The sequence below is a fragment of a genome, unplaced genomic scaffold (genome assembly GCF_019419815.1).
Source record: "Pyrus x bretschneideri cultivar Hongxiangsu unplaced genomic scaffold, Pyrus_bretschneideri_v1 Contig11, whole genome shotgun sequence".
Lineage (NCBI taxonomy): Eukaryota > Viridiplantae > Streptophyta > Magnoliopsida > Rosales > Rosaceae > Pyrus > Pyrus x bretschneideri.
This window is the reverse complement of record NW_025999402.1, coordinates 7,347,082-7,375,000: the sequence shown is the minus strand read 5'-3', so window position 1 is coordinate 7,375,000 and position 27,919 is coordinate 7,347,082. Positions and strand designations below refer to the sequence as shown.

Below are 27,919 nucleotides of genomic sequence, written 5' to 3'. Positions count from 1 at the left end.
CGACTTGGCTCTGATACCAATTGTTGAATAAGAAGAGTATCCAAGATAACTCTAATGATCCCAAGAAGAAGAAAATAGAGCACACTCTTAAAGAAAGCTCACAAAACAAACTAATTAGCAAAACTTTTCTTATTTAGCTCTAGGTTTTGTTTTTCCTTGGATGATATACAATGCTTGGGGACTTGGGTATTTATAGCAAACCAAATGAAAGCTACACCACACACTTAATTAAACTAATATTATTTATTACCCCACAAAACCAATTAATTGCACCTAATTTTTTTCCACTCAACCATACCTAACATTGCCTAACTTTCCCCTCAACCATACCTAATTTTGACATTGATTCTCAACATAGGCTACTTGAGGATCAGATCAGAGAGTTTGAATCAAAGCAAAAGCAGTTTGATTTGATGATTCAAGGACGACAACATCGTTTGGATTCCCAAGAAAAGATGTTACAAGTAAGTTCCCACGGACTTGAAACGAAAGAGAAGCAACTTGAAAAACAGGCCAAAGAGCTTGAGTTGAAACAACAAAAGTTTGATTTGATGGTTCATGAACACAAGAAGTATTTGGATACACAAGAAAAGTTGTTACAAGACTGTTTCCATGAACTTCAAATGAAATGGTGGCAGGTTGAAGAACAGGCCAAAGAGCTCGAGTTGAAACGAAAACGAAAACAATTTGATGCAATGGTTCAAGAAAGCCAGAAGCAATTCATTTCACAGGAAAAGTTGTTGGATGAATTCTCCAATGGACTTGAAATGAAAAAGAGGAACCTTGAAGAACATTTGAAAGAGTTTGAATCAAATCAAAATGTTTTTTTTTTTATGATTCAAGAAGACCAACGACATTTGGGTTCCCAGAAAAAATGGTTGCAAGAACGTTTCCATGGACTCCAAATGAAAGAGAGGCAATTTGAAGAACAAGTCAAAGAGTTTGAATCAAAACAAAAACAATCTTATTCGCTGATTAAAGAACTGTTGTGCCTTGGCTGATTATCTTCACCAACATACAAACCCACAGTTGAATAGTTTAAAAATACAAGAAATAAAGACACCGAGAAATTTACGAGGTTCGGCAAAAACCTGCCTACGTCCTCGGAGAGATATTGCTCTTCACTATGAGAAAAACAGTACAAGTTACACATGAGTTAAATCAACATAACCCAATCCCATATCCCTTGTACACCCACTCACAGAATTTTCCCAAGAGCCTCACTCTACCCCAAGAGTTCTTTCACAAGAGATCTTTCACTCTAGCTCTCTTGATTTCTCTCACCCGTGCCCATGGTAGAGCCAAATGCTCTCACCATCTCTTTGGATGCTTTTCTCTTCATCCGTTCCTTCTCCTTTGGCAAGGCATTTAAATAAAAAACAACCCCTTTTCTTCTCCTCCTTTCTTTCACCCGAAAGCCAAATAATTATGGCTTTGAAAAAGCCACAAAACAAGGAGCAAATCAAGCCACAAAATAAGGAACAAATCAAGCCACAAAACAAGGAAACATAATCCTCATCATGATGTTCCCTCATCAATATTGTTTTGTTTCCTAGCCTAATTTGGCCACTATCCAACAAGAACGCCAACAACATTTGGATGCAAAAGAAAAGTTGTTACAGGAAAGTTCACATGGACTTGAAATGAGAGAGATGCAACTCCAAGAACAAGTCAAAGAGCTTGAATCGAAACAGGAAGAATTTGATTCGATTAGAAGATCCACGGAGGAACATATCCAAAACCTGAAATCCAAGGAGAAGACCAATGTCCATCCTGAAGTGGATAATGATCAGCAATTGCTATGTACCCCTGCTACCATTACCAATAGGGATGGAAGAGGCTTGCAGTTGCTCATGAATGAGCATTTGAAAAGAATTGATTTAGTTGGCACCGAAATCTCAGCTATTCTCCAGGCGTCATCTGACCCAGCAAAACTAGTTTTGAATGCAATGCAAGGGTTTTACCCTTCAAATTCGACTGGAGACAACTCAGAGACATCCGATTATGATTTGAGAGTTATTAGGAGGAGTTGTATTCTTTTGTTACAGGAGTTGAAGATATTCTCACCACAAATAAGTCTTCAGGTGAGAGAAGATGCAATGAATTTGGCGGCTGATTGGAAGGCTAAGATGACGATGGCAAGCGAGAATGGTATGGAGGTTTTGGGCTTTTTGAAGCTTGTTACTGTGTATGAGATCACAACTGCTTGTGATCCAAAGGAGCTTCAAAGTCTTCTTGCTATCGTGGCTCAGCATGGACAAGCATCTGAGTTATGCCAGGCACTTAAGACCACAAACAAGGCAGCTGGTAAGCTCTCTATACTTTTTCATTTAGAGTTGTAGATTACCAGATTACTCATTTACTTTAAGATGTTGTTTCAAGAAATGGTTTATAAAGAAATTTTAAAAATGTTATATTCTGCAAAGATTTTTTTGGAGCTTTAAAGTTATGTAAGTCTCTCCTTTTGTTGGCCTAAAAAATGTAAATAGTTTTATTTGTCCCTCTTTTGTAACTGTGTTGTTAAAGGTTATTAGCAAGTTTTCTTCTTATTTATCCTTTTCTTGGTTTCTTCTTGCAATCACATAGCGAGCAACAGCATTTCTTTCGCTGTTAAAGTTGAGGAACCAGAATCTTCACCGGTTAGAAATGTACTTTCTTCATCTTCTCCAAATCTTCAACCGAGTGCCACTACAGATGCAACAGATGTGCAGGGCTCTCCAAACAAGCATTCAAGTGGTAACCCACCAATGCAGAATGGAATGTTTGTTGCCCTACAAATATCATTGCACCCGGAAAAACTTGCTTTCAAGTTGATAAAAACTCATTTGGGTCAATGCTGGGGAAACGGAGACGTTGGTTTTGGAGCAGTTGTCATGGAGAATACCATTTCCCTGTTGATTGATCTAGCAAAAGTCACACGGCGTATTGGATCTGATGTGAAAAAGATGCTAAAGAGCTAGGACTCCAGTGGATGGCAAAATTGAGAGCTGATTCTGAAAATTCCATGGAGATTTTGGGGTTTTTGCAGTTTATATCTACATATGAATTGCTTTCTGCCTTTAACAAAGATGAAATTGTGAAGCTTTTTGGGATGATTTATCTGGATGAAATGGCTCTAAACTCATGCCGAACACTTGGTTTTTCAGATAAGATCCCTGGTAAGTTTCTTGAAAATCGACATTCACAGATTTCGTCATGCTTGTGTTCCACTACCATTGCTCTTGTCTGTATCTATGTATTCTCAGTTGTTTACAAATTTTTCGGTTATAGTTGGTTTGGTTGTTACAAGTGTAACTTCTGATTGGTTTTGTAGTTAGTTTTTCGAGAACACTTGTTATCTCGTCGGAATATAGTGTTCTTGTATCACTAGCGTTCTGTGGTTAGCTTGCGTAATTAGGATTCTGTTCCATCTGCAATATGTTCGGTTATGTTTGCTTATAGTAATAGTGAGTTCTACAAGTTCAAGTTGTTATATATGCTCATGCTATTCTCCTTATGGCAACCTTCTTGTCGTAAAATGTTGCAGATTTGATTCAGAATCTTAGCCTCATGATTCAACCGCCGGAACGGCGCAAATGTAAGCGTCTCAGACGGCTGAGTGAGCTGCCGTGATTAAAAATATTGAGCGGCATTACTTGCATTCAGGGGAAGCAGCTATTCAGAATTTGCTTGTGTGGAAGTGGAAACATGTTATTCAGAGTTTGCTTGAACTATCATGTTTAAAATATAGTTTATAAAGTTTTACTTAGAAGAGGTTGGCATGACATGTTTACTTATTCGGAAGGGCAAGTTTGAGGACGAAAAAAATAATATGAATGGGATTTACTAATTTTTTAGTTGTTGAGGTTCTTTCTTCAACTAATTTATAGTCTCAGTGGCATTAGTCGATCATAAAATTGTGTCCCACATTTAAAAATAAACCGCACTCTAATATAGGTTTGTTATGTGATAAATTTGTCACAACTAAAAAGTGAGTTACATTTTTAATCTCATTGAATTGAGAAGATTAATTAAGCGCCAAATTTAAAAAATATCAGTTTTTCTTCTTCTTTTTTTTGTCAAACAAATTTTTGTTGAAATGTTAACATCTTCAATGAGGATAAGGAATTAAATCCGGTCTGGACCTTAATGTTTAGAACTTAGAAATTAATTCATCTGGGCCGCACAAATTCAATCAAAAGGTTATCATTAACTTATTTTCCTGATCTACCATACAAAACCAACGATCTCTATTCACTCATTTCCTAAGACTCCGAACACAAAAGTTCAAAACGGATCCAATTCCTAAAACAACCATTCGAAAAATAACATGCCTCGATAAACGCCGAAATAATATTATCTGTAAGTAATAGTGTTGACAAAAATAAGATAAAAGAATAAATCAATTAGGCGCTAAATACCAAGTTAAAAGGTTAATTAACCGCCAAATCCCCAAGTCAAACAGGATAGACCAAAAATTGACCGACTAAAGGCCAAAATAGTACGGCTGGACACGTGGCCGCCGAACGTGCGGTACTAACTAAGACAGTCCCCATAAATCCTAGCCGTTGCTTTGTCCGTATGATCTGCATGATCATTTACTCCTAACGACCGAGCTGGTGGAGCTTCACTGCTTCAGAGAGCTCGAAGAAGAAGAAGAAGCAGCAGCAACAGCAGCTAAAGCGTCAAGCTTTGCGCCGTCCTTCCTCCATAGCCGTCGATTTCAAGGCCAGAGCTGAGAAATCCCAACTCAAAGGTATGCAGTTTCTTTCATTTCATCAGCAATGGCGGCCTTTCGTTCTCTTTCAGTAATCTCACGTTCTCTGTTTTTAGGGTTTTGTTTTTCTCAGAAATTGAAAGTGCACCTTATTTGGTTAACTGAACACACTAGACACATTAGGGTTTTCTCTTTTTCTTCTTCGTGTTTAACCGAATTGTGTTCGTAACAGTTCGATTCTTAATTTTTTGGATTTTTTTTAATTTTATTTTGTTTTTAATTTTTAGAAGAAAAGCAAACTTGATCAACAATGGCGAAGATGGTTACCCGTTTGAAACAATCGGAGTTGATGCAGTGCAATGGTTCCTTGCAACTGAAGGGTCTTTTGGAGAAGATGGGCTCCGCTCGGAATGTGCTTCAGAGCCAATTCCAGGAGATACAGGACGGCATTAACTCGGATCGGAACTCGCTCCAGACCCGAATCAAAGAAGTTGAGGACCGGGAAACGGAGCTGGAAGCCAAAGTTGTGAACTTTAACTCGGAAATGGAATCGAAAGATGAGGAATTGCGCGAAATCGAGAGGTTGGCAGAGGAGAAAAGAAAAGAGGTTGATGGTAAAGAGAAACGGTTACTGGAAGTTGAGAAATGCATTGAGGAAGGGACAGAGAAAGTGAGCAAGTACAATGAAGATATTGAGTTGAAACGGAGGCAATTGGAAGGGTTTAAGGGGTCTATTGATGAGGGGAAGAGAGTGTTTGATTTGATGGATAAGCAGATTAGGGAAGCAAAGAAATCACTCGAAGAATGTCAGGAAGAGATGAAATCGAAAAATGAGAGACTTCGGCTGATTCAGAAATCAATGGTGGAATGCTCTAAGACACTTGAATCGAGAGAGAAAATGATCAGGGAAATCGAGGTGAAGGCGAAAGATTTTGACATGCTTAAGAAATCCATGGAGAAGTGGTTTTGTAAACTTGAATCGAAAGAGATGGAACTCGAAGGATGGGTGGGGAAGCTTGAACTGAGAGAAAAAGAAGTTGAGTCAAAAGTTGAAGGACTCAGTTTGATTGAGAGTAGGGTTAGTGAATGCCTTGGTGAGGTTCGGTTGCAAGGAGAGCATTGTCATTCACTCAGGAAGTTGATGCAAGAACGGCAGAAGGAATTGGAATTACAAGAAAAGTCGTTACAAGAACGTTCTCGTGGACTTGAAACGAAAGAGAAGCAATTTGAAGAACAGATCAGGGAGCTCAAATTGAAACAGAAAGAAGTTGATTCCATGAATCAAGAGCGCCAAAAGCATATGAATTTAGAAGAAAATTTGTTGCGAGAACGATCCCGTGGACTTGAAATGAGAGAGAGGCAACTTGAAGAACAGGTCAAGGATCTCAAATTGAAACAAAAAGAATTTGATTCGATTCAAAAATCCACGGAGGAACACATCCAAAATCAAAAGTGTAAGGAGAAGACTATCAAGGCTATAGTTGCTATGCAAGAACAGGCTACTGAACTACTCCAGGCCTTTGGTATCATAAATCAGGCACCTGGTAAGCTCTTCTAATTTTTATTTGGTTATGTAATATATCTCTCTTCATATTTTGAAGTTGTAGGGGAGGCATTTACTTTAACAAAAGCAATGATTTCTAAACATATTTCATAGCAGTTGTCTCCTTTTTTGCCTTGTGGGTATATTCTGCAAGATTTACACTTTGCATATACTTCTGAATCGATCTTTTGTTTTGCCACATAATACTGTAAACTCAAAACTTGTCACTCACTATACTATCTTTCTTTGTTTCCTTTTGCATTTACATAGCGGAAATCAACGTTTCTTTCCCTGTTAAACTTGAGCAACCAGAATCTTCACATGTCAGAAATGCAGCAACTTCATCTTCTCCAAATCTTTCACTAAGTGAGAACCAGCCAATGCAAAACAGAATGCTTGCAGTTTTACAAAGGTCAACTGACCCAGCAAATCTTTTTTTGAAGCTGATGCAAGAATCTTTTAATGAGCGCTGGGGAAACGGATGTGTTGGTTTTGAAGAATCTTTCATGAAGAATCATATTTCCATGTTGAATGATCTAATGAAAGTTAAACCGGATGTTGGACCTATTGTGAAAGAAGATGCAGTAAAGCTAGCAGTCCAGTGGCAAGCAAAAATGAGAGCTGATATCGGAAATTCAATGGAGATTTTGGGTTTTCTGCAGTTTATAGCTACATATGGACTCCTTTCTACTTTAAATGGAGATGATATTGTAAAGCTTCTTGGGATGTTATGTCAGCATAAACCGGCTACAAAGTTATGTCAGACACTTGAGTTTGCGGATAAGATATTACCTGGTAAGTTTCTTGAATATTAACTTTGAGGGTGTGACATTTGTGTTCCAGTACCATTCTCTTACCTATTTCTTTGTATGTTAATTAATTTCTTTCTGCAACTTACAAAATTTTGGCTATATGCATTTGTAACTATGAGTATCCTCAATGCCATTCTTATGTCTATTGTGCTAGGGTGATAGGTTTATGTTGGTTTTAGACCATCTTCAGGAGTTGATTACCAGTCGAATATTAGCAAATAGCTTAAACATGACCGATAAGCCTGTGATAAATTTCATGAGTCAATCATCTTGTTGAGATACTGATTTTGTTGGGATTTTTTTTATTTTTATATTTTATTTATATACTGTTGTTCGGAAGCTCAACAAATTTCCACACAAGTGTATCCTTTGATGGTTGATATTTAGTTTGTCGGGGAACTGTTGTCCTCTCCTCGGATGAGAGTTTCATGAATCGTGTTGTCATCATTGGGATTCTCTGTTTGATCACTTAAAGGAACAGGCAAATGAATCAAAAGAATATAAATATATAAAGAGAAAAGGGCAAACGGAAAAAGCGATCGATGGAATAGAATCTTTTTTTGAGTCTCCGAAACAAAAGCTAACTGGGAAAATGGCATGAACGCAGCAACAGAATAAATTGTCAACGTTATTTATTTTTAATGCTTTTGCTAATGGTAACTTCTTTAAGTTTGCAATTGTCCTTTTGAAACTTCTGTGGAGCAGTTTAATGATTCCAACTTTGTGTTAAACATAACAGATGTTGTTCAGAATCTCATTGAAAGGAAGGAGGTCATCGACGCTGTTAAATTCATGTGTGCCTTCAAGTTAAATGACAAGTTCTCGCCCGCACTACTCTTGAAAGAATATGTGGAGGATGCACGAAAGTCCTACCGCACAATATGGCTGGAAGAAGAATCACTTGATGAAAAGGTAGCTTTACTCTTCTTGACATCCCATAGCTATTGCTTAAATACTTAAATCGGAACCATCCTCAGTGTAATAACTGAAATTTTACATCTTTCATGGCTTAATTTTGCTCACAGGATGAAATTTTAGGGAACCAAATAGCTGAGCTGAGAGATCTGATTCGATACATCAAAGATCGCAATCTCGAGTCTGAGTTCCCGTCCAAGGAAATTGAATCAGATATCGTTAAGCTGGAACAACTTAAGGAGAATTCGGGAAGTTCAATGCCATCTGTTGTCCCCAAGGATGAACAAGAGCACGAAAAAGGGAAGCGTAGAAGGAGCCGTTTACCCATCAGGACTGAACCTGAACAATGCCGTAAAAGTAAACGTCTCAGGCAGATGAAGGAGGAGCCATGATGGACCGTGTACAATGTACATCCTGGTTCCGAAAACCATCCCTGTACTGTGAACCTAGAAACACTTCTTACTTTTAGTGACGGAAAATTGACAGTTTTGTCGTGATATGTATCTAATTTGACTAAATTTTAGGCTCTTAGCTGGAGCAGGGTCACTTTGTCAATTGTCATCTTTTATATAAAAAATCGACCACGCCTTGTCTGCATTTAAATACGACATTCGAATTGGGAATGCTATTCGCACTCCGTTTTTCCTCCTGCACTCCTCTTTTTGTTTTCGTTCCACTTCCCCCCTTTGTTTCCTTTCTTTGATTTTCTCATTTTATTTATAAAGATCCAACTGCTAGAAACGAATCAAAGAATGTAGAAATGAAAATAGGAATGCGAAAATCATTTTTTGAAAAAAAAAAAAAAAAGAAAGAAAAAATGAAAAAAAATTATCATACATCAAGATCCATCTTTTTTTTTCATTGTGGATGCCCATCTATCCCACTACCAATTCAATGTTCATCCCACCACAACTTTGTCTAAAGCTTTGTCTATAAAATGAATGAGAAGAAGGAGAGCAAATATACCCAGATAGACATACGACTGGTAGAGGAAGAAAGAAGAGAGGAAGAAGAGAGGAGATAATAGAAATAGTTATCTTTGTAATCTTATTATTCTAGATTATAATGAATGTATCACTGCTGCTTCGAGGACGTACTCCAGTCACACTGACTGTAGAGGAACCTCGTAATTTGTATCTTGTTTATTTATTCCACTGCACAAACCGTCAGTTTTACAACATAATCATTATTATTATTATTTTTTTTTTATATATCCCAAATTCCTTTTTGCGACGGCATTTGGCCCGTCTCCATCAACTTAATGAAATATGTAAAAAGGCGACCCCATCGGTTAGGCTTGGTTTATTTTGTCACAACAGAAAGTAGGTTTTCGAGGGCCCGTTGATTAGTACACCTTTGGTGCTTTATAAGGATGGGTCCGAATGAATCCAAGGACAAATTCAAAAAAATTATGGCCGTCAAGAGCATTGGCTGCTGTGTACCGTCGCTTTCTATTTTATTGCCATATTTGCCATCGTCCCGCAATAGCAAATGCATTTTGTGACGGCACGTAACTACAAACTCCTGTAAAATTTTTGAATTTATGTTTGACACATACGATCTAAAACACAAATTAATACTTTTAACTACTTAATATACGAACATATTACCGTTTTGGGATCAAATCATCAAGGCAAGTTGCATTCTTGCTTCAAAGAAAGACCATCTAAATTCCAAACCACTATTATCTACAAAGACAATTACTTGTCATCCAAATCACTCAAGACTCATAAGGTGGTGGTGGGCCAACTCTACTCGAAACTAAGGGCGGAATATCGTATGTAATTATACAATTGGAATGATATTGAAAAAAATAAAAATAAAAAAATAAAAAATAAAAACCTTTTCCCAAGTGTATCATAAATAACATATAGCCAGTGGCGAAGCCAGGATTTGCCGAGAGGAGAGGAGAAATTCAAAAGAGTGTAAGGTTCAATCGAAGTGGTTGCTTTCACATTAGAGAGTGCAAAGTTTTGAGTCAATATTCATACTAGAAAATAGTCTTTCCACCAAAGTAGTTGTAAGCAATAATATCAAAGCCAATGTAATAAGTTTAAATTGGTTAGGATTACATCCTAAAAAATGTTAGGTGCCAGTCAAACAGTGAACTGAGACCTAGCAGCTAAGTGCCTATGTGAGATCTAGGTAGGAGCCCGGAGCGATTTAAATTATCATAAAATAAGCATTAAACAATATTTACATTGTTTTTAAAAAGTAATACAATATTTATAAATAATATTAGAGTTTAAGATAAATACGGTGGGAGTCTTAAAAGAGAAAATAAAAATAGATACAAGAATAAAAAGAGAGAAATGGGTTAATAAACCACCAAAAAAGGTGGGGTCAGAAGAGAAAAAGGAGAGGGGGAAATGCGTAAACAAACAAGTGGGGGAGAAAGATAAAGACCGGAAGAAAAGTGATGGTCAACACAATATTTTAGGAGAGAAAAAAAGTAAACAAACAATTAGCAGGATAATATTGGGGTAAGGTGTTGGTACCTAATTTTTATTAACTTAGGTGGCCCAATAATTGTCCAACACCCATCTTTAAAACTCACATCCAAATTCTTGCTATCCTGATAACCAAACGGATAATACTTGCCTGCTGATAGGTCAGTAAACCATTTTTACTGACCATTATATAGCTCAATAAAAATGCTACAACTGTCCATTTGATTGCTCCAAGCTCCTGCTATTTTGATAACCAAACATCCTACTTGCTCCCATAACCTGATAACCAAACAACATTCTTCTTCCTCCCATAAACCCCACTAGACATGGCTGACCAACCCTCACCTCCTCCAACCTCTGCCATCCTACAACCCCACTCTCGTCTTCTTTTCGTCGGCCCCACCTCATCTCCTCCTCAAAGCTCTCCCCTTCAGTCCGGAGGGGTTGAATCAATCGGGTTTTCTGGTTAGGGGAGTGACGGCTGCCACTCCTCGCCTTCATGTGGCTTCGTCACTGCATATAGCGTATCATCTCGTGTTCAAAACACATTGAAAAATTTCTTCATCAAATGAAAAGCATGGACTCTTATCTGATCACATGTAAACCATTAGTAAATAAACAAAATAAAATTACATAAAACATCTATACAAAACAGACAATGTGGTGGTTGCCTCAATTCACAATTTCGTCCTATGTGCCACCTTATCGAAGTTTGAGTTTCCCTACCAGTAGTCCTCAAAGGTTTGCAATCTGTAAATTATAAAATAAATTCATACCGGTATCAATTGACAATTAGATATCACGCATAAGTCCTTTCAGCTTGAAATTGTGAATATACTTTAGCCGGTGGTGAAATAATCAATCTCTCTCTAACCACTACGTTACCAGAAAAAATTCCCACCTTCGAAAAGTACAAATATGAAAAGGAAAAAATAAATAAATAAAAACCCTCGAAATTGTGGATCTAGGTTTGGCCGGGCACACACCAAACCTTCACTATATACGCCAGGACTTGCCAATTGCAATTGGGGGAAAAGACAAAACACAGGTAGGTGGGACAAGTGGGAAATTAACTGACCCTTCGTACTTTCCAATATCTTTTTGGTTAATCCTTTTGTCGGATTTCGTGAGTGACTAATCGAATTTCACATTTAAGAAAAATTTTGAAAAATAATATTCGAACCTAATAAAAAGAATGAACGGTTTGAATTATATCAATTTTACGGTCAGAGTTGCAATCCAATTTGGTTCGTTCCCAAGTGGGCCAACAAGAAGGGCAATATGATAATTTCAACCTGCTTCATCTACCTACTGCCTCCGCTCCAGCTGCCCTGCTCCTCTGCCAAGGAAGTAACCGATTCCAAAATTTCAAAAGTTAGTTAGTTTCGGTAAAAAAATTCGTCCATACAAAGTTAAAAATGCAAAAGCTAATGGCAGATATATTTACTAGGATTTACTGGCTGAAAATCCTTTATGTTTTATTGTTTTTTTTTCCTTTTCCTTTAGCAGGATCGGAAAAAAAATCAGAGAAGAAGGGAAGAGGGTTACGGCTTCTTCTGGCCTGTTTCTATATATTCCACCTACCACATCCACCAAGCACCAACCTCACTGTCTCCCTCCCTCCCTCCCTCTCTCTCCTCTCTCTTTCTCTCTCTAGACAAATAGGAGTTGGTTTTGCTGGCATTGGTCGCCGCCACATTTGAAGTTCCAAACCATACGTAATTGAAGGACAATGACTATCGGCACCCTCTCTGTAATCTAACTTGTTCTTTCTGCACCCAAATTCTCTCTCTACTCTGTTTTCTCCTCTCTCTCTCTCTCTCTCTCTCTCTCTCTTTGTAGACCAATAGGAGTTGATTTTGCTGGCATTGCTAGCCACCTTTGAAGTTCCAAACCTTACGCAATTGAAGGGAAATGACTCGCGGCACCCTCCCGGTAATGTAACTTGTTATTTCTGCACCCCAATTCTCTCTCTACTCTGTTCTCTCTCTCTCTCTCTCTCCTCTGTTCTGTTCTGTAGTTAAGAGGGCAGTGAGGATTATTATAGCAAATTTTGGATTTGAATGCTACTTGTTTGAGTCTTGGTTCTCTGGGTGCCAAACTGGTAAATTTTGGATTTGAATGCTACTTGTTTGGTTACTGAGCAAATGGAGGGAAAATAAAAACGACCCAGAAAATTTGGGCTTTTTGGTTTTTATGGGTTTTCATTTGCCTCCATTGCTAACCGAAGAAGTCAATTCCTTTCTGCTCCATATGTGTGAAAATGTGGTGTAGTTTCGTAGGTTCATGTTGCGAATTGTATAACCTGTGTACTTATTTTTGTTTGTTTCATTTGGTGAACTTTCAGTTGGCAGCTTCGGATCTTCATATCATGGATGGAACTCCAAGAAATTCCACACTGATATGTGCGCCGGTAGTGGCGGATTCAGTTGATCAGATGCTGGTCCAAATGGGGAAGGCAAAGGAAGTTGGCGCTGACCTCGTTGAACTTCGGGTTGATTTTTTGAAGAACTTCAGTCCAAGACACGACCTCAGTGTATTGATCAAACAAAGTCCTTTGCCTACCCTTGTCACTTACAGGTAATCGTTGAACCGATTGATATATCACTTAGTTTAATGCAATCTATTCACAGTATATACTAGTTACGGTTCTGGAGTTCAAGAATTTAAGAGCGTCGGATTGAATAATGTCTGCCGAGTCTACAGTTACGAGTTTTTGGATGCTGAGTAATCGCGTTAGACTAAAGGATACGAGTAGTTTGATTGCTTTGTGTATGTTCTTTTAGTTGCTTCATGTTCAAACTGGCCTTGCTGCTGCATATATGTTTTGCGTATTTTGTTGAATTCATTTCGGCGTGGTAGTGTCTCTGTTAAGTGCGGTCTAGCAGTATTTCTTATGCTTCATTTACCTTGTAGGCCAGCATGGGAAGGAGGTCAATACAAGGGTGACGACAAGCAGCGACAAGATGCACTGCATGTAGCCATGGATTTGGGAGCGGATTTTATTGATGTCGAACTTAAGGTACGAATTTCACGTATCTTTGAATAGTTATGCAACCTCTAATGACATAAAACTTATTAGCTTAAAGCAGAGACGAACATAAAAGTATAAAAGTTGGAATTTGTTTTTCTTGCGATGAGTCCATCGGAACCTAAGTTGGCAACTGCTAATCTAGTCATTAAGTCTTTCGAGGTTTTTTCTTTTGAAGGTAGCCGACGAGTTCTACAATTCCATTCAAGGGAGGAAGCCAGAAAAGGTCAAAATCATTGTTTCTTCACACAACTATGAGAAAACTCCATCCGCTGAGGAAATTGGTGATCTTGTTGCAAGGATACAAGCTACGGGAGCTGACATAGTGAAGATCGCAACAACTGGCTTAGACATCACCGACTCTGCACGTGTATTTCAAGTATTAGCGCATTCTCAAGTAAGTGACTCAAACCCGTTCATCTGATTTTGAGTCATCTCATTATCGACATCTTCTGCAGCGTATAAATGACATTTCAACTCAAACTGCAGGTCCCAATGATAGGGCTTGTTATGGGAGAGAAGGGTTTGATCTCACGCGTACTTAGTGCAAAATATGGTGCATTCCTCACTTTTGGTACAATAGAGGCGGGAGTAGTATCGGCTCCTGGCCAGCCCACCGTAAGAGATCTATTGGACTTATACAACTTCAGACTTATAGGGGCCGATACCAAAGTACTTGGTGTGATAGGAAATCCTATCAGTCACAGCAAAATCCCTCATCTTTACAATGCAGCATTCAGATCTATCAATTTCAATGGAATTTATTTGCCTTTGTTGGTTGATAACGTTGCGAATTTTATTGACACTTATAACTCCCCCGACTTTGTTGGATACAGGTAAATTCTGATCTCAGAAACTTCAGCATAGCTTGTACTGTTTTTAGTAAGTTCACTTAGGAATTCCCCAGTGAGTTCTTTCAGAAAATGGAGTGACTTTCATATATATGAAACGCAGTTATAGAATTCCTCACAACGACGCTGGGATTAAATGCTGTGATGAAATCGATCCAAATGCCAAGGTACATTATTTCTTTCGCGCATATTGTCATAGCATCCCATCCCGACAGTGTCAATATTTTGACATTAAATTTCTCTAGAAAAGATCGTTGAGCCTTCTAGCTGTTTTTTACAGGAAATAGGAGCTATTAGTTGCATGATCAGGAACCCGGCTGATGGGAAATTAAAGGGCTACAATGTGGATTATCTTGGAGCAATTGCAGCCATTGAGGAAGGACTTCAAGGTTTCTTTGCATTTCACAAGCTTTTCAATATTCATGGACAAACTGTTATAAAATCAGTTCCTGGATCGAGCTATTTTGATAGGGTGGATAACAAACCGCTATTATTTTCTGCGCAGCATTAAATGGTTCAAGTAATGGATCTGGTTCCCAGTTAGCTGGTAAACTATTTGTCGTCATGGGAGCTGGTGGTGCTGGAAAGGCACTTGCACATGGTGGAAAACAGAAAGGAGCAAGAGTGGTAGTTGCCAATCGCACATATGGTGAGAAACTTCAGTCATGTCCTTCTACTCCGATTGCCAAGTTTCTCGGTCTTAATCCTTTACCAAATACAAGCTTAAAATGCTGGGAAAGGAAAAGATAATGAACTTCATAAAATGTTGTAAGGTTAACTACGAATCATGTGAAAACCGAAAAACTGCCTTACGCTTTGATGAAATAGAACGTAAATATTGATTTGATGCGAAATGGAGAGGAACTATCGTTTTACTTAAATCCGTTCTCTCCATCTCTTTTTCCATGTAATTTGAAGTGGCAACTGCGTTAGTCAGCTTGATTGATGGTCCTATTTCTTCGAGAATTCATAGTTTTTTCTTCTTCCAACTGCTAGACAAAGCCAAGGCACTTGCAAACAAAGTTGGAGGAGAAGCTATCACTCTTGCTGAATTGGAAAATTTCCATCCAGAGGAGGGAATGGTTCTTGCAAACACCACATCGGTTGGAATGAAGCCGAGAATTGATCAAACACCCTTATCCAAGGTTTGTCCGCATTACACATAAAGTGATCAATTCGATACAAAGATTATGTTTTCTTGAACCTTCGCGTTGCAACTAAGTAGCAACATATTTCTTTCTATTATGATTAGGACAGTCGCGCATATCTCTTCATCGTTTGACGTATATCTTCGCTCTTTCTTTTGACAGAACGCTTTGAAGAACTATTCTTTGGTGTTTGATGCCATTCTTACACCTAAATGGACAAGACTCTTACAAGAAGCACAAGAGTCTGGTGCAGCCGTTGTTTCCGGGACGGAAATGTTCCTCAATCAAGCATTTGTACAGGTTGAAAAGTTTTCTGGTTCACCTGGTAAGTTCAACACGAAAGACTTAACAATTGTAAATTTCTCTGTAAAATCTTTCTGCATATTAACCGCCTTTTCAACCGTTATCTCATGTTCCCTTCCTTTCGTTGTTCACTAATGCAGCACCAAAGCAACTGATCAGGGATGTGTTGGCAAGAAATGCATGAGGAATGTGCCTCAAATCTCCCGTTCCGGCCAATCCTGTGCTTTTCCAATTGTGGTTAACGGGAAGATTTAGCACAAAACCTAGCGCAGTGGCGTTTCATCATTCATACAGCCGACTTCGTATGGTGAGATACAGCTTTGTTGTTGTTGTTGTAGCTATTAACTTACCATGTTTTACCAATAAAATTTTCAATTTCACATATGGAGTGTCTTGTGATTCTGGTGAACATGAATTTCGAAATGTTTTGTACTTACCTTAGGTCATAAATAATTCATTAGACAAAATGCGTGAATCGATACAATTTCAAAATCTTAGGTGCCAACAGCCAATAGGAGAAAATTGAAACCTCATGGCTTATTTTGAAAATCACTCCAAACAGGGAGGTGTGCAATGTAAGAGGCAACGGGGGTTAGGTTAAGCTACACAATGTCTCAGCCATAACAATTTGGTTGACGTCTTTGACGAGAATCGAATCTAAGACATATCATTTATTACTGAATACCACTATAATATGGATATTCACTTTTTAATTCTATATAAAATTGTAACAATGGTCACTCAACCTTAACCCAATTAGAGTAATGATTCCTCGACTAAAAATCCATGATCATTGATCCCTTAACTCATCAAAGCGTGTACCTATGGTCCTTTTCGTCAATTCCGTTAGAATTCCATCAAAATGAGTCATGTTGGAATGATTGTTGCTACAACTGGGTTAAAGAAGGAACTATTTCTCCAATTGGGTTAAAGTTGATGGATCATTTCTCCAATTGGATTAAAATTGAGGAATCATAGCTACAACTTTTCATTTTTGGTTTTCCATATTTTTCCCATGATTCAGTCTCACGTGCGAGGCACGTGACTCATTTTGATTAAAGTTATAACAAAATTACGAAAAGCATCACGGCATGTGACTCATTTTGACGGAAGTTCTAACAGAGTTGACGAAAATAACCATTATTGCACATTTTTATAAGTTAAGGGACCAATAGTCATAAACTTTTTGTTAAGGAATCATTATTCCAATTGGATTAAAGTTGAATGACCATTTTACTTTAATTTCTACTCTTGAACCTTTATAATATGGATAATACTCACTTAACGGTACAACTTTCATAATATATATGGTTCATTCTCATAAAAAAAAATCATGCAAAGATTATCTTAAGAAAAGATCTCTTAAATTGGAGAGCATTTAATTATTCATATATTTATACATATATAGAAGAAATCAATGGTTTTAGTAATGATTAACATTCTCGTAATAAATCCTCGATTTGTTCTTTTTAGATGGATGACTATATTAATCTTCAATTTAATCTTTTATTATATAAAATGATATATAAATGATGACCAAGAAAACAAATAGTTCTGATTTGGATAATTGTAGGGTAAATATTTGTCGATTACAAGTGGGTGCTAAACAGGTGCACCATGGGTGGATGCAATTATAATTCAAAAAGTATGTCCTTCCACCATGCCGGGTTCATCACATTGTCCATCCACTTGTTATTAACGTATTTTTATTGTACAAATTATATGTTCGCAACTGTTTATTACTTAGTCATTATTTAAAGATAACCTATGCAAATGGTGGACTATCCTTATGCTCAGGGCCTTCCTTTTTAACACATTATGATCGGCAGGGCCGGTCTAGAGATTTTTGAGACCCGGGATGACGTCAAAAAATGTGCCCTCACTTTATATAAGAAAATTATTTGTCTTCACACGTAAGACATCGATAAAATTATACTTAGAAAATCACTTCAAACTTAATAATTTAGAAACAAGGAAAAAATAATTTATTTTGTATCGTGAGAAGAGAAACTAAAAAACTCTAGGTTTACAAGTAGATAGATATGAGTTTTGTTTTCCATCTGAACTTTTAAAGTGTTTTTGTATAAATTGTGAGGTGTTTTTTTCTTATTTACTAACCTTGTCAATATGGGACTAAAAAAATAATGATATTTTTGAGTCTTTAATTGATATGTATAAGTAATAAATTGGTACTAAATTAAATTTTTTGGTGACACGTTATATGATTTGCAAATTCGATCTAAAAAGTTGATCAACGCATTACTCTTTGTGGAAGATTAGACTTGAATTGGAACAAATGTTTAAAAATAACAACCCACATAGCTACTAGCTATTAATTAAAAATAAATTAACAACCAAACAAAAATTCGTAAAAATTGAAAAGAATAAACATGCACTTAGCATTTCGAACTTAGGACCTATCGTTAATTTTAAACAACAAAAATCATTGATTCTAATTAAACTTCTTAATCATTTAGCCAAATTTTATATATTTATACTTTTATGAAAAGCAATTTGTAAAAATTGAAAAGTAAATAAGCACACATGGTGTTTTGAACTCAAAACCTCCTTATCAGGTTCAAACAAGGAAACCACTATTTCTAGTTAAACTTCTTTGTCAATGAACCAAATTTTATAAATTTATACTCTTATGAAAATATATACAAATATACCGCCCTAATAATTTTGGTGCCCCCAATTATTTTGGGTCCCGGACAGTTGCCCTGCCCGCACTGGGCCTGGGTTGGCCCTGATGACCGGTGTAGATTAGCGTAGAGTACCATTTGTAATAGTAATAAAAAAGCTATTTATTAAATCGATAATTTCAGAACTTTCACCAGTTTTTAGTTGTTCAAGAAAATATCTTAGACGCATTGAACATCGATAATTTCGAAGTCATTCATTAAATCGATAATGTCAGAACTATCAACAACTTTTCAAAATTTCAAGAAAATATCTCTAACATATTGAACGTCTTTTGGCTAACGTCACACCATTTAATTAGAAATGAGATTATCGATAGCTTCAAAGTCATTCATTAAAGGGTGCATTTTTGCTCATACCATATTTATCACCATTGAATAAGTTTAAATTTTAAAATTATGTCTATCCACTACACAGATCTCTTTCATTAAATCGATAATTTCAGACCTCTCAACAACTCTTCAATTTTTCAAGAAAATATCTCAAACGTATTGAACATCTTTGGCTAACATCACACCGGTCTAACCAGAAACGGGATAATTCCAATGCAGTCAACGCGTAAAAACCCTAACCCCGCAAAGTCGTCCAATCCAACGGTCCTTATTGGAGATCAAGACCACAACAAAGTGGCAAAGCCCACTGTGTCTAGACATTTCCTGAAATTTCAAATTTAAATATGGAAGCCAATGTCATTGACAGTTTGGACGCAGAAGAGAGTGAAATTCCCAAAAAACCCCAACCAACAGCCTTTGGTTTTAGCGGCCCGCGAACAAAATATTTCAGGATAAATAAACCCGAAATTGGAATTTCACACGAAACTCAGACTCCTCTTCCCCATCTCGCCACCACACCCTCTCTCTCCGCTCTGCCTCTAACTATTTCGCTCAGTTTCGCTTCCCGCTCTCTCTCTCTCCTCTCTCTCTCTAGAAGTGGAAACCCTAGCAATCTACGATCACCAGTAAGCTCCCTCTCTCTCTCTCTCTCTCTCTCTCTCTCTCCATATCTCACCGAGCTAATTCTGGTCAGCGAGATTTCTAGGGTTTTTGAAATTCTGCATAATTACAATTTAGCCATCCGATCCTGGGTAATTTTACTCTAGCTCCTTGCTTTGTTGGAATGCTTATTTGCTGAGCTTAATTTTGGCTGTTTGGTCTCCACCTCTGGATCTCCGATCATGCATTTACTTTGATTTGTACTTTTTGGTTGGCTTGCAAATATCATTTTTGGTTTTTTGTAATTTGTGTATGCTAATATGTTTGGATTTTGGTTGATTATATTGTGCATTGGGAAAATATGATTGTTTGTGAGGGTATGCTTTGGTAGATGAGAAAATTAATGGAGGGAGCTAGAAAGTTAAGCGCTCAAGTCCTTTTGTTTTTAGTTTTTAAAGTATTCTGAAATTTCTATGATTTTTGAATAACTGTGGTCTTTTGGGGAATATGGTTGGGTATTTTTTTTTTCCAGTTTTACTTTTGAGTTTTAGGGTGTGATTTGAAGGACTAATTGGATGCATCAGATGCTGATACTTTTGAAAGGGATAGCAGGAATGTGAATTTTCGTTTAGAGCACACGCATTGCATATGTATGTTTCTACATGCAATGATGCATACAGATTGTCCATATTTCATAATGTTCCCGTGGTTGGCGGCAATAGTTTTCCATGTTATCGTTGCTGCGAAATGGTTTTTTGGCAACCCTCGGTGTGGATAGAAGGAGATGGAAGTAATTTGGGATATTTTCTTTGCTCCAACCATTTTCTGTGATTTGAAGAGGCTACAGCACTTGTAACTTGATAGGGTTATTTCTATTGGTTTTCTTGGATTTTTTTGTCTAAGGCGACAGGAAGAAGGAAAAGGTAGAGTTGCGGGTATTTTCTGTAGTATGGGTGTGTGGTGGGAAAGGAATAAGAAGAGGTCGGAAGATTTTATTAGGGAGGGATGGATGTTTTATGGGACAAAAGTAAGCTTTTGGGCTTCAGTTTAGGCTTTTGCTACTTTGAAATTGTGGGGAACTTCCATTTTTCTTGATTCTGTATTTGCTGTTTTTACAGCTCATCGAGGATGATGGTTTTTGTTTTGCGTATGCAAGAGCTTTATTATGTTTGCTCTGTTATATTTACTTGATACCTTGTCCTCCAAGATTGTAATTGATTGTTTTTTAAATAAAACTTTGTTCAATATATAAAGTAAGACCCTATAAATATGGATTGACATATTAATTGTTTCTGATTCTTTAAAATGGATTTTGGTCGGCAGGTTTGAGATCTCTGTCTTGGGCTTCCACAGTTTGGGTGGTAGTTATATGTGAATGGGACTGTCCTGAACGTTTTGTTCAGGATAATCCAGATTGTTGTTTCTCGTACTTTACAGGATCTATTTTCTCCTGATCATCTTGATAATACTTACTGAATGGTAAGTGAACTTGTTGTTTCATGTTAGTTAGATAAATACATAGCTGGGGGTCATGCTTGACTTAAGTTGCTTTGCTTGTGTACAGGGTGAAGATTTGGATGACTAGAGAGTGGGCAGGCGGGGTTGGATTTCATTTGCTTTGTATTGGTGTATATCCTGTATGTGAAAGAACTTAAGTGGATTTTAATTCTAAATCAGCCATGGAGTGCAACAAAGAGGAGGCGTTCAAAGCAATGCAACTATCAGAAGTAAAGATGCGAAACAGTGATTTTACAGGAGCAAGGAAGATGGCACAAAAGGCACAACGACTCTTCCCTGGGATTGAGAACATTGAGAAATTACTTACAGTCTGTGAAGTTCACTGTTCATCGGAGAACAAAATAGGATTTGAAATGGACTGGTATGGAATTCTTCAGATTCAGAAATCTGATGATGATGTAACCATCAAGAAACAGTACAGGAAGCTGGCGTTGTTACTTCATCCTGATAAGAATAAGTTTGCTGGTGCAGAGGCTGCTTTTAAGTTGATTGGGGAAGCCAACAGGGTGCTAACAGACCAAGCAAAGCGCTCTACGTACGACATGAAGTGTAGAGCTCAATTGAAAACTGGTTCTTCAATACCATCAGCTCACCCGTCAAATGGAAACTTATTTGTCAGGAAACAAAATGATACTCCTCAGTCACAGTTCCCACCAGACACATTCTGGACATGTTGTCCTTTTTGTAAGATAAAATACCAATACTTCAAAGATTTTGCAAATCGATTGCTGCGCTGTCAAAAATGCAGAAGAGCCTTTGTTGCTCAAGATTTGGGTATTCAATCTCAGGGTGCTCATCCAGAATCTGTCGGGAATCAATTTCCAAATCGAAAAGAGCCTCCAAGTCAGGGTACTTCAAATGCAGCCCCACAAAGTAATGGTGGTACTGGAAAGCCATCCTCCACACGATTTCATTATGGAAAGGCAACCTCAAATCCATCGTCAAAGGCTGGAATTGCCACTGATGTTAAAATATCCCAGTCTGGTCCTGTGAAGTCTCCTGTGAAATCCAAGGATTCAAAAACTTCAGGAAATATGAACAAAAAAAGAGGAAGGGAATCCAGTGAAAGCTGTAAACCTTCTGAACTCAATGAAGGTCATCACCATAGGAGATCTTCGAGGATCAAACAGAATCTTTCTTACAATGAAAATCTAAAAGATGATGATGATTTTGTGAGTCTGCCCAAAAGGTCGACGGATAGTCAATTTTCCAGTGATACTGAAATGGAGAGGAAGAATGCAGCTGCGGATGTTGGGGTATCAAAAAATAATAGTCAACCAGGTTGTGCTACTACTGCTGCAGTGGGTGGACATAAGAAAGAGGCAAAACAAAAAGTGAATGCCCCTCTAGAAGAATGTTTGCCCAGCAAAAGAAGCAAAACTGCTGAATTCGAGCAAAAGGTGGAGGAAGCAGCTATGCCAGATAAAGATGACGATAAGTCCAAAGCTGATAATGGTTCTGGACCAAATTCAAATGTCACATCCACATCCATACCAGCAGGCGTTCTGGTTCCTGATCCTGAATTCAATAAGTTCATGCTTGATGTGGATACGTTAGAGAATGTGTTTAGTGCTAATCAAACATGGGCTCTTTACGATCCACTAGATGGACTGCCCAGATTCTATGCTCGTATCAAGAAAGTATTCTCCCCTGGATTTAAGCTGAGATTCACCTGGTTGGAGCCCAGTCCAGATGACCAACGTGAGGTTGCTTGGTGTAACAAGGAGTTGCCTGTTGCTTGTGGCAAGTACACGCTTGGTGCCACTGAAGAAGTTACAGATCATCTTATGTTTTCTCATCAGATGCACTGCATAAAAGGCAGTGGCAGAAGCTCTTTTTTCGTATATCCTAAGAAGGGAGAAACCTGGGCTCTCTACCAGAATTGGGATATTGGGTGGAGTTCTGAGCCTGAAAAGCATTTACCGTACAAGTTTGATTTTGTGGAAGTATTGTCGGATTTTGTCGAAAATTATGGTGTTGGAGTTGCTTATCTGGGCAAAGTAAAAGGTTTTGTCAGTCTATTTCAGCGAAGGGAGCAGCATGGGGTTGTCATGTTTCAAGTACTACCGAATGAGCTATATCGATTTTCTCATCGAATTCCCTCTTTCAAGATGACAGGTACTGAGAGAGAGGGTGTTCCAGAAGGATCCTTTGAGTTTGATCCTGCTGCTTTGCCCACCAATTCTGACGACCTCATTGCTTCGAAGACGGACAACAGAACCATGAATACTGAAGCTAATGGTTCGTCATGTGACATAAGCGAAAGCAAAACCAAACCTGTAATGAGTTCTGGGAAAGCATGCCCCGCTGAGAAACAGGAGAAGAACTATTCAGAAAGAGAGACTTCAACACGTAGATCTCCACGAATGTCAAATGGCAAGTTTGCGAATTCTGTTAGGCTAGAAGCAACTCAAGGTATTACTGAAGACAATGGCACAAACCAGGGTAACCAAACTCAACCTAGGGGAAGTTCTACTCCGCGGGAGACTGATGAGAGTAACAACACACCAAAGAAGCATCAGAAAAATGATTCCGATGGTAAGTCTTTCAGCCTTAGAAGATCACCAAGGGATGTAAGCAAGAACATTCCGAGACCAAATGTAACTGTGAAGTGCCCAGATTCCGCCAACGATACAAGCCATGCCAGCTTCACTCCGATGAAAGTCAACTCTACTTCTAGTCAGGCACATTCAAGTGTGAGGGATCATCCTTCTGTCAGTTCCTTGAAAATCCCCGTCGCCCCTTCATCTTCATCTCCTCTCCATATTTTATCCCGATCTCAGTTCTATGACTTTGATGGGCAAAAGTCCGAGGACAAATTTCGGCTTGATCAAATCTGGGCACTGTATAGTGACAAGAATGGGATGCCTAGGACTTACGCACAAGTTAAGAAGATTGTGTTGAAGCCAAAATTTCAACTCCATGTAGCGTTGCTCGAACCTTGCTTACCAGAAGACACGACTGAACCGGTTTGTTGTGGGACATTTAAAGTCAAGAGTGGTCAAACCATGGTCGTCTCCCGCCCGTCATTCTCTCATTGTGTGAAAGCCAAACCTATTGGGAAGACGATGTTTGAAATATACCCCAGGAAAGGCGAAGTTTGGGCATTATACAAGAACTCAGGGAAGAGTGAGTGTGAAATGGTACAAGTCCTGGAAGATAACGAGGAAAGCACAAAGGTTGCGGTTCTGCCACACGTTAACGGATCCAAGTCGTTATTTAGGGCCCCCAGAATCCACAGATCGAAGAATGGCATCATAGACATACCAAGGGCTGAGTTAGGTAGATTCTCTCACCAAGTTCCGGCTTTTCTTCATACCGGGGAGATTGACATCCAGCTTGCAAGCTGCTGGGAGGTTGATCAGTTATCAATTCCTGGTACTATTACAATCGTTTTTAGTTAAATTTAAGCAATGTGGTAAAATGTGGCATCCTTTCTTTGCCATTGATGTATCGATAACTCTTTCGGGTTGCTGCATGTGAAGAATGGAATGAACTTCAAGGTTATTCTCTCTTTGCTTTTCTTGCATTGTGGATCGGCTTCATGTGTTGCATCGTATGCATGTTCTATCATTGGGACGTCATTGTGGCGATGTCATTACTGCCACATTTAGTTTCGTTACCTCTCAGATTTCTCGAGTCTTAGTGGCAAGAAAGTTCTAAACCAACGGCATGCTTGTTTACACGTAATGAGTATTGGAATTACTCGAACTTTTGACTCACTAAAACAGACGTATTTTTTCCGACTTCTCGTGTGTTTACAAACGCATACGAAATGACTTTATCACTTCAAGCAAGTAAACTTGTCGTAATTGTGAGATTAGGTTGGACTACCAAGGTTGTTCATATGGCTAAGTAATTTACCAGCGAAGGTGGGATTGTTTCAAACAAAGGGCATAACAGTCCCAAAAACTGTTAAAAAAAATAGAAAAACAAAAAATGGTTGTAAGTAGAGGGGCATTCCGAGAATCGAACTCGGGACCTCTCGCACCCAAAGCGAGAATCATACCACTAGACCAAATGCCCACCTTGCCCATTGTGATCTACTTAAAGATAATTATCAGCATAAATCAGGTTTAAAGTCACCCAACAAAAAGCACGAAACCAGAAGTGTGCCGCTGCCCTCTTTTCTTCCGTTTCTTCGAGTCTTTCCACCGCCGGGACATAGTTTGTACGATTTTCTCCCGCTGAAAATCTCCCTGTACGACGCCATTTCTTTCCACACGCCGACGGCGGCTCCTCTCTCCCATATCCAGGTCTCTCTCTCTCTCTCTCTCTCTCTCTGTATCATTTTTTTGTTAAAAATTGGGTATTTCGCATAGTGCACCTTACATGTTCGATGAAATGCTCATGTGAAATGGGGTCTCTGAAAACTTGAAGATTCTGATGAACAATAATACTTGTATCAATTGTTTCACAATTTCCAGTAATTGGTTTTGTTTCCACTTCTCTTTCAGCAGTGTCTTTGTCTCTGTGATTGGGTAGAATCGTAATTTAGCTACGTTTTTCTTTGAACCTAAGGACCTCAGTTTCTAGGGCTCCATTAGCTTCCCAAAAAGGGAACGAATTTGGAAGCAGAATCGCTTCCGTTTCTATTTCTTTTTTGTTTTGCCTGTCACTTGTTCGATGAAATGCTTCAGAGAAGTGAGGTGTTCAAAGTATCGTTCTTTACTGTTGTTTGATTTTTGTTTTCAGCTGATTAGGTACGAGTAGGACCACTCTACATCAAGGTGTCTTGTGTGTGAGTGGAAAGGGAAAATGTTGAAGCAAGTCTTTGGGAAGGTGTGGAATAAAGGGGTTTTTGTGTATGGAGGAAACAGAGCCATGCCTTGCTTGTATGTGCCCACGAGTGATGTTCACAATGGACAGGTACATTCGAAATCCCAATTTCCGAGCACCCATTTGCGTTATATTCTTGAATTTGACGTCACAAAGCCTTGCGTTAGTTTCAAACCAATGATTTTCTCTGAGAAAGACCTAAGAAAGTTAATAAAGATCTATGCTTGAACAAGGTTTGAACTTTTTTTTGTGCTTGGATGATGCCATGAAGATCTGCTAGCCATCTTATTTCTTTCCAGTAGAATTTTTCTGGTGATATCAACTGCCATCTGATTGTGCAATTTACAGGTTCATTGTGCACCGAGAAGTTTTTTCGGGGTAGAGGATTTCCTCGATGATGACAATAGCCGGCCATACACTTACCAGAAGGAGAAGAAGTCCAAAAATCCAACAAAGCATATATCATTTAAACAGCGCACCATAGCCTACATTGAACCATTTACACTGGATGTGTTCATCTCAAAGAGGTTTGTGTCAGCCTCAATCACCCACAGGGTCACAACCAAGCAGGTTGCAACTGCCGGTACCAACTCCAAAGACATTAAAGCTGTACTCAAGTCGCGTTGTGACATACCTGCCTGTTTGGCAGTTGGCCAAATTTTAGCCGATAGGGCAAGAGAAGCCGATGTCTACACTGCTGCTTATACTCCCCGGGACAGGGACAAGTTTGAAGGGAAGATTAGAGCAGTTGTTCAATCCCTCATTGATAATGGGATTGATGTTAAAGTTTATCTTGACTGAATTAGGTTTTATTTTTCTTTGAATTTGATTTTCTTTGGAGAATTTGGGAGGTTTGTATGTAAACTCTTATTTGTGACTATAAAGCATCTTTGCCAATTACTGCAAATTAGCTTTTTTCTGCTCTCCATTTATATGATGAATTGGCAATTGTTTCGTCAAGAACGTGTGGAAAGTGTGATAAGTCTGAAACAACACCTCACTGTATGTGTGTCCTTCCCCTTCTATAGGAGAGTAACTTATGTCGAATGAGGTCACCACTACATTGGCATTATGGTTCATGTGGCGTCGCCCGTTCTACGTCTTTTAAAGCATCTCCAATGGGTATGTCAGTTTTTTCTGTCAAATTCTTAATTGATGGCTGATGTGGCATTTTGAAGCATGATGTCAAATTTCTTTATATTCTAACAAGTATATTAGTTATTATTTTACTAACATATAGGGCCCACTTTAAAATAAAATAAACAATAAAATAATTTTTAAAGCTTTATCTTGTAGTGAATTATGTGCCTCACCAATTACAAAATAAATAAAATAGAAATGAAGGCAGCGTCAAAATTGACACTAGAGGTCTTGCTGCCATTCTAGGTCAGCTAAAAGATTGTTCGGTTGGAGCAATATTTACTGTCAAAAGCGATTAGTTAGCATTCCACCTAGGATTTGGCATCTTTTTTGGAGATGGTCTTAAGCACCTATACTGTCTAAGGTTGATCAGCAAAGTCGCTAGGAGCCTAGGCTGATCTTGCCAGCCCTGATAAAGCAAGAATGGCCAAAATAAAATTTTTATGCGTACACAACTGACGCTAACATTTTCTATAAATGAAACTTATGGAAAAATTTGACCAAAAAAAAAAAAATTAGGGAAAAAATAGGGTTAAGTAAAGGGCTAGTTTGGTATTGCTGTGCTTTGAAAAAAAACTGCTTCTGCTGTGCTGTGAGAATAAGCAGCTGTGAAATAAAACAACAGAGTGTTTGGAAAGTACAAAAAACTACCTTAACTATTGGTGTTCCGACACTTTCATACCTCATCTTTTAAAATTGACAATGTCATACCTCATCTTACGAATTTGTGCCAATGTTATACCTTCCGTTAGCTTGGCGTGAATTTCTTAGTTAAATGCTGACATGGCATGATTCAGGACCCACTTTCTATTAAAAAAATTAATAAAATACTATTAAAAACTAAAAAAAAAATTATTTCATATTTTTTAAATATTAAAATAATAAAAAAAGTTTAAAAAAAAAAAAAAAAAACGAAACAACTCTTTCCCTCCCTCCATCCCTCCCCTGCGAAACTCCAACCCAGAAAACAAATGAAGAAGAGAGAAAAAAAAAAAAAAAAAAAAACAAACCTTCATCCCTTCCCACCCTGCTCCCCCCCCCCTCCCCCGACATCCTTCTTTCCCCCCGGCATCCTTCTTTCTTCTCCCCCATCCCCCC

The 27,919-nt window shown here is 38.2% G+C and overlaps 6 protein-coding genes and 1 non-coding gene across 10 annotated transcripts in view; 6 read left to right on the top strand and 1 right to left on the bottom strand.

Moving 5' to 3' along the window:
* The window catches only part of LOC125473903 (nuclear matrix constituent protein 1a-like), a 6,834-nt gene extending 5,833 nt beyond the window's left edge, over positions 1–1,001 (top strand). Inside the window, exon 3 of the mRNA XM_048577325.1 lies at positions 359–1,001. Coding sequence (XP_048433282.1) covers positions 359–1,001 — 643 coding nt within the window. The remainder of the gene's footprint in view (positions 1–358) is intronic.
* A 583-nt stretch (positions 1,002–1,584) lies between these two features.
* On the top strand, positions 1,585–3,804 carry LOC103934020. Its single transcript, XM_048573050.1, has 3 exons — positions 1,585–2,307; positions 2,587–3,158; positions 3,527–3,804. The coding sequence occupies exons 1-2, from the start codon at positions 1,644–1,646 to the stop codon at positions 2,958–2,960; spliced, it is 1,038 nt and encodes a 345-aa protein (XP_048429007.1). The 5' UTR covers positions 1,585–1,643; the 3' UTR covers positions 2,961–3,158; positions 3,527–3,804.
* A 787-nt stretch (positions 3,805–4,591) lies between these two features.
* LOC103928369 (FRIGIDA-like protein 5) lies at positions 4,592–8,563 on the top strand. Of its 2 annotated transcripts, none has more exons than XM_048577114.1 (5): positions 4,592–4,735; positions 4,984–6,240; positions 6,510–7,034; positions 7,791–7,963; positions 8,077–8,563. In XM_048577114.1, exons 2-5 carry the CDS (start codon positions 5,007–5,009, stop codon positions 8,356–8,358), a joined length of 2,214 nt encoding a protein of 737 aa, XP_048433071.1. In that variant the 5' UTR covers positions 4,592–4,735; positions 4,984–5,006; the 3' UTR covers positions 8,359–8,563. The 2 variants fall into 2 exon arrangements, with proteins under 2 accessions (XP_048433071.1, XP_048433072.1); XM_048577115.1 differs by having other exon boundaries at positions 4,610–4,735; positions 4,987–6,240.
* A 3,650-nt stretch (positions 8,564–12,213) lies between these two features.
* LOC103934019 (bifunctional 3-dehydroquinate dehydratase/shikimate dehydrogenase, chloroplastic-like) lies at positions 12,214–16,233 on the top strand. Of its 2 annotated transcripts, none has more exons than XM_009343721.3 (11): positions 12,214–12,351; positions 12,764–12,996; positions 13,333–13,438; positions 13,626–13,844; positions 13,937–14,283; positions 14,402–14,465; positions 14,579–14,687; positions 14,804–14,947; positions 15,295–15,443; positions 15,609–15,771; positions 15,890–16,233. In XM_009343721.3, the coding sequence occupies exons 1-11, from the start codon at positions 12,331–12,333 to the stop codon at positions 15,931–15,933; spliced, it is 1,599 nt and encodes a 532-aa protein (XP_009341996.2). In that variant the 5' UTR covers positions 12,214–12,330; the 3' UTR covers positions 15,934–16,233. The 2 variants fall into 2 exon arrangements, with proteins under 2 accessions (XP_009341996.2, XP_009341997.2); XM_009343722.3 differs by lacking the exon at positions 12,214–12,351 and adding an exon at positions 12,383–12,520.
* A 3,023-nt stretch (positions 16,234–19,256) lies between these two features.
* LOC103928367 lies at positions 19,257–24,431 on the top strand. 2 transcript variants are annotated; one of them, XM_009337396.3, is made up of 3 exons: positions 19,257–19,410; positions 20,708–20,863; positions 20,949–24,431. In XM_009337396.3, the coding sequence occupies exon 3, from the start codon at positions 21,064–21,066 to the stop codon at positions 24,304–24,306; it is 3,243 nt and encodes a 1,080-aa protein (XP_009335671.2). In that variant the 5' UTR covers positions 19,257–19,410; positions 20,708–20,863; positions 20,949–21,063; the 3' UTR covers positions 24,307–24,431. The 2 variants fall into 2 exon arrangements, with proteins under 2 accessions (XP_009335671.2, XP_048433070.1); XM_048577113.1 differs by lacking the exon at positions 19,257–19,410 and adding an exon at positions 19,416–19,536.
* A 425-nt stretch (positions 24,432–24,856) lies between these two features.
* Positions 24,857–24,928, bottom strand: TRNAP-UGG. The gene has a single exon. It is a non-coding gene; the product is annotated as a tRNA-Pro (tRNA).
* Positions 24,929–25,060: 132 nt separating this feature from the next.
* Positions 25,061–26,588, top strand: LOC103934017. The gene is made up of 3 exons (XM_009343719.3): positions 25,061–25,158; positions 25,598–25,771; positions 26,030–26,588. The coding sequence occupies exons 2-3, from the start codon at positions 25,661–25,663 to the stop codon at positions 26,480–26,482; spliced, it is 564 nt and encodes a 187-aa protein (XP_009341994.1). The 5' UTR covers positions 25,061–25,158; positions 25,598–25,660; the 3' UTR covers positions 26,483–26,588.
* The last annotated feature ends 1,331 nt before the right edge of the window (positions 26,589–27,919 follow it).

Bases quoted from the DNA above. Each gene is read 5' to 3' on its own strand.
- LOC103934020 (XM_048573050.1), top strand. From the start codon at position 1,644: ATGAGAGAGATGCAACTCCAAGAACAAGTCAAAGAGCTTGAATCGAAA. The intron at 2,308-2,586 runs GTAAGCTCTCTA...GCAATCACATAG, and splicing joins GACCACAAACAAGGCAGCTG to CGAGCAACAGCATTTCTTTC.
- LOC103928369 (XM_048577114.1), top strand. From the start codon at position 5,007: ATGGCGAAGATGGTTACCCGTTTGAAACAATCGGAGTTGATGCAGTGC. The intron at 6,241-6,509 runs GTAAGCTCTTCT...GCATTTACATAG, and splicing joins TATCATAAATCAGGCACCTG to CGGAAATCAACGTTTCTTTC. The intron at 7,964-8,076 runs GTAGCTTTACTC...TTTTGCTCACAG, and splicing joins AAGAATCACTTGATGAAAAG to GATGAAATTTTAGGGAACCA.
- LOC103934019 (XM_009343721.3), top strand. From the start codon at position 12,331: ATGACTCGCGGCACCCTCCCG. The intron at 14,284-14,401 runs GTAAATTCTGAT...TATGAAACGCAG, and splicing joins CCCGACTTTGTTGGATACAG to TTATAGAATTCCTCACAACG. The intron at 15,772-15,889 runs GTAAGTTCAACA...TCACTAATGCAG, and splicing joins AAAGTTTTCTGGTTCACCTG to CACCAAAGCAACTGATCAGG.
- LOC103928367 (XM_009337396.3), top strand. From the start codon at position 21,064: ATGGAGTGCAACAAAGAGGAGGCGTTCAAAGCAATGCAACTATCAGAA.
- LOC103934017 (XM_009343719.3), top strand. From the start codon at position 25,661: ATGTTGAAGCAAGTCTTTGGGAAGGTGTGGAATAAAGGGGTTTTTGTG. The intron at 25,772-26,029 runs GTACATTCGAAA...TGCAATTTACAG, and splicing joins GTGATGTTCACAATGGACAG to GTTCATTGTGCACCGAGAAG.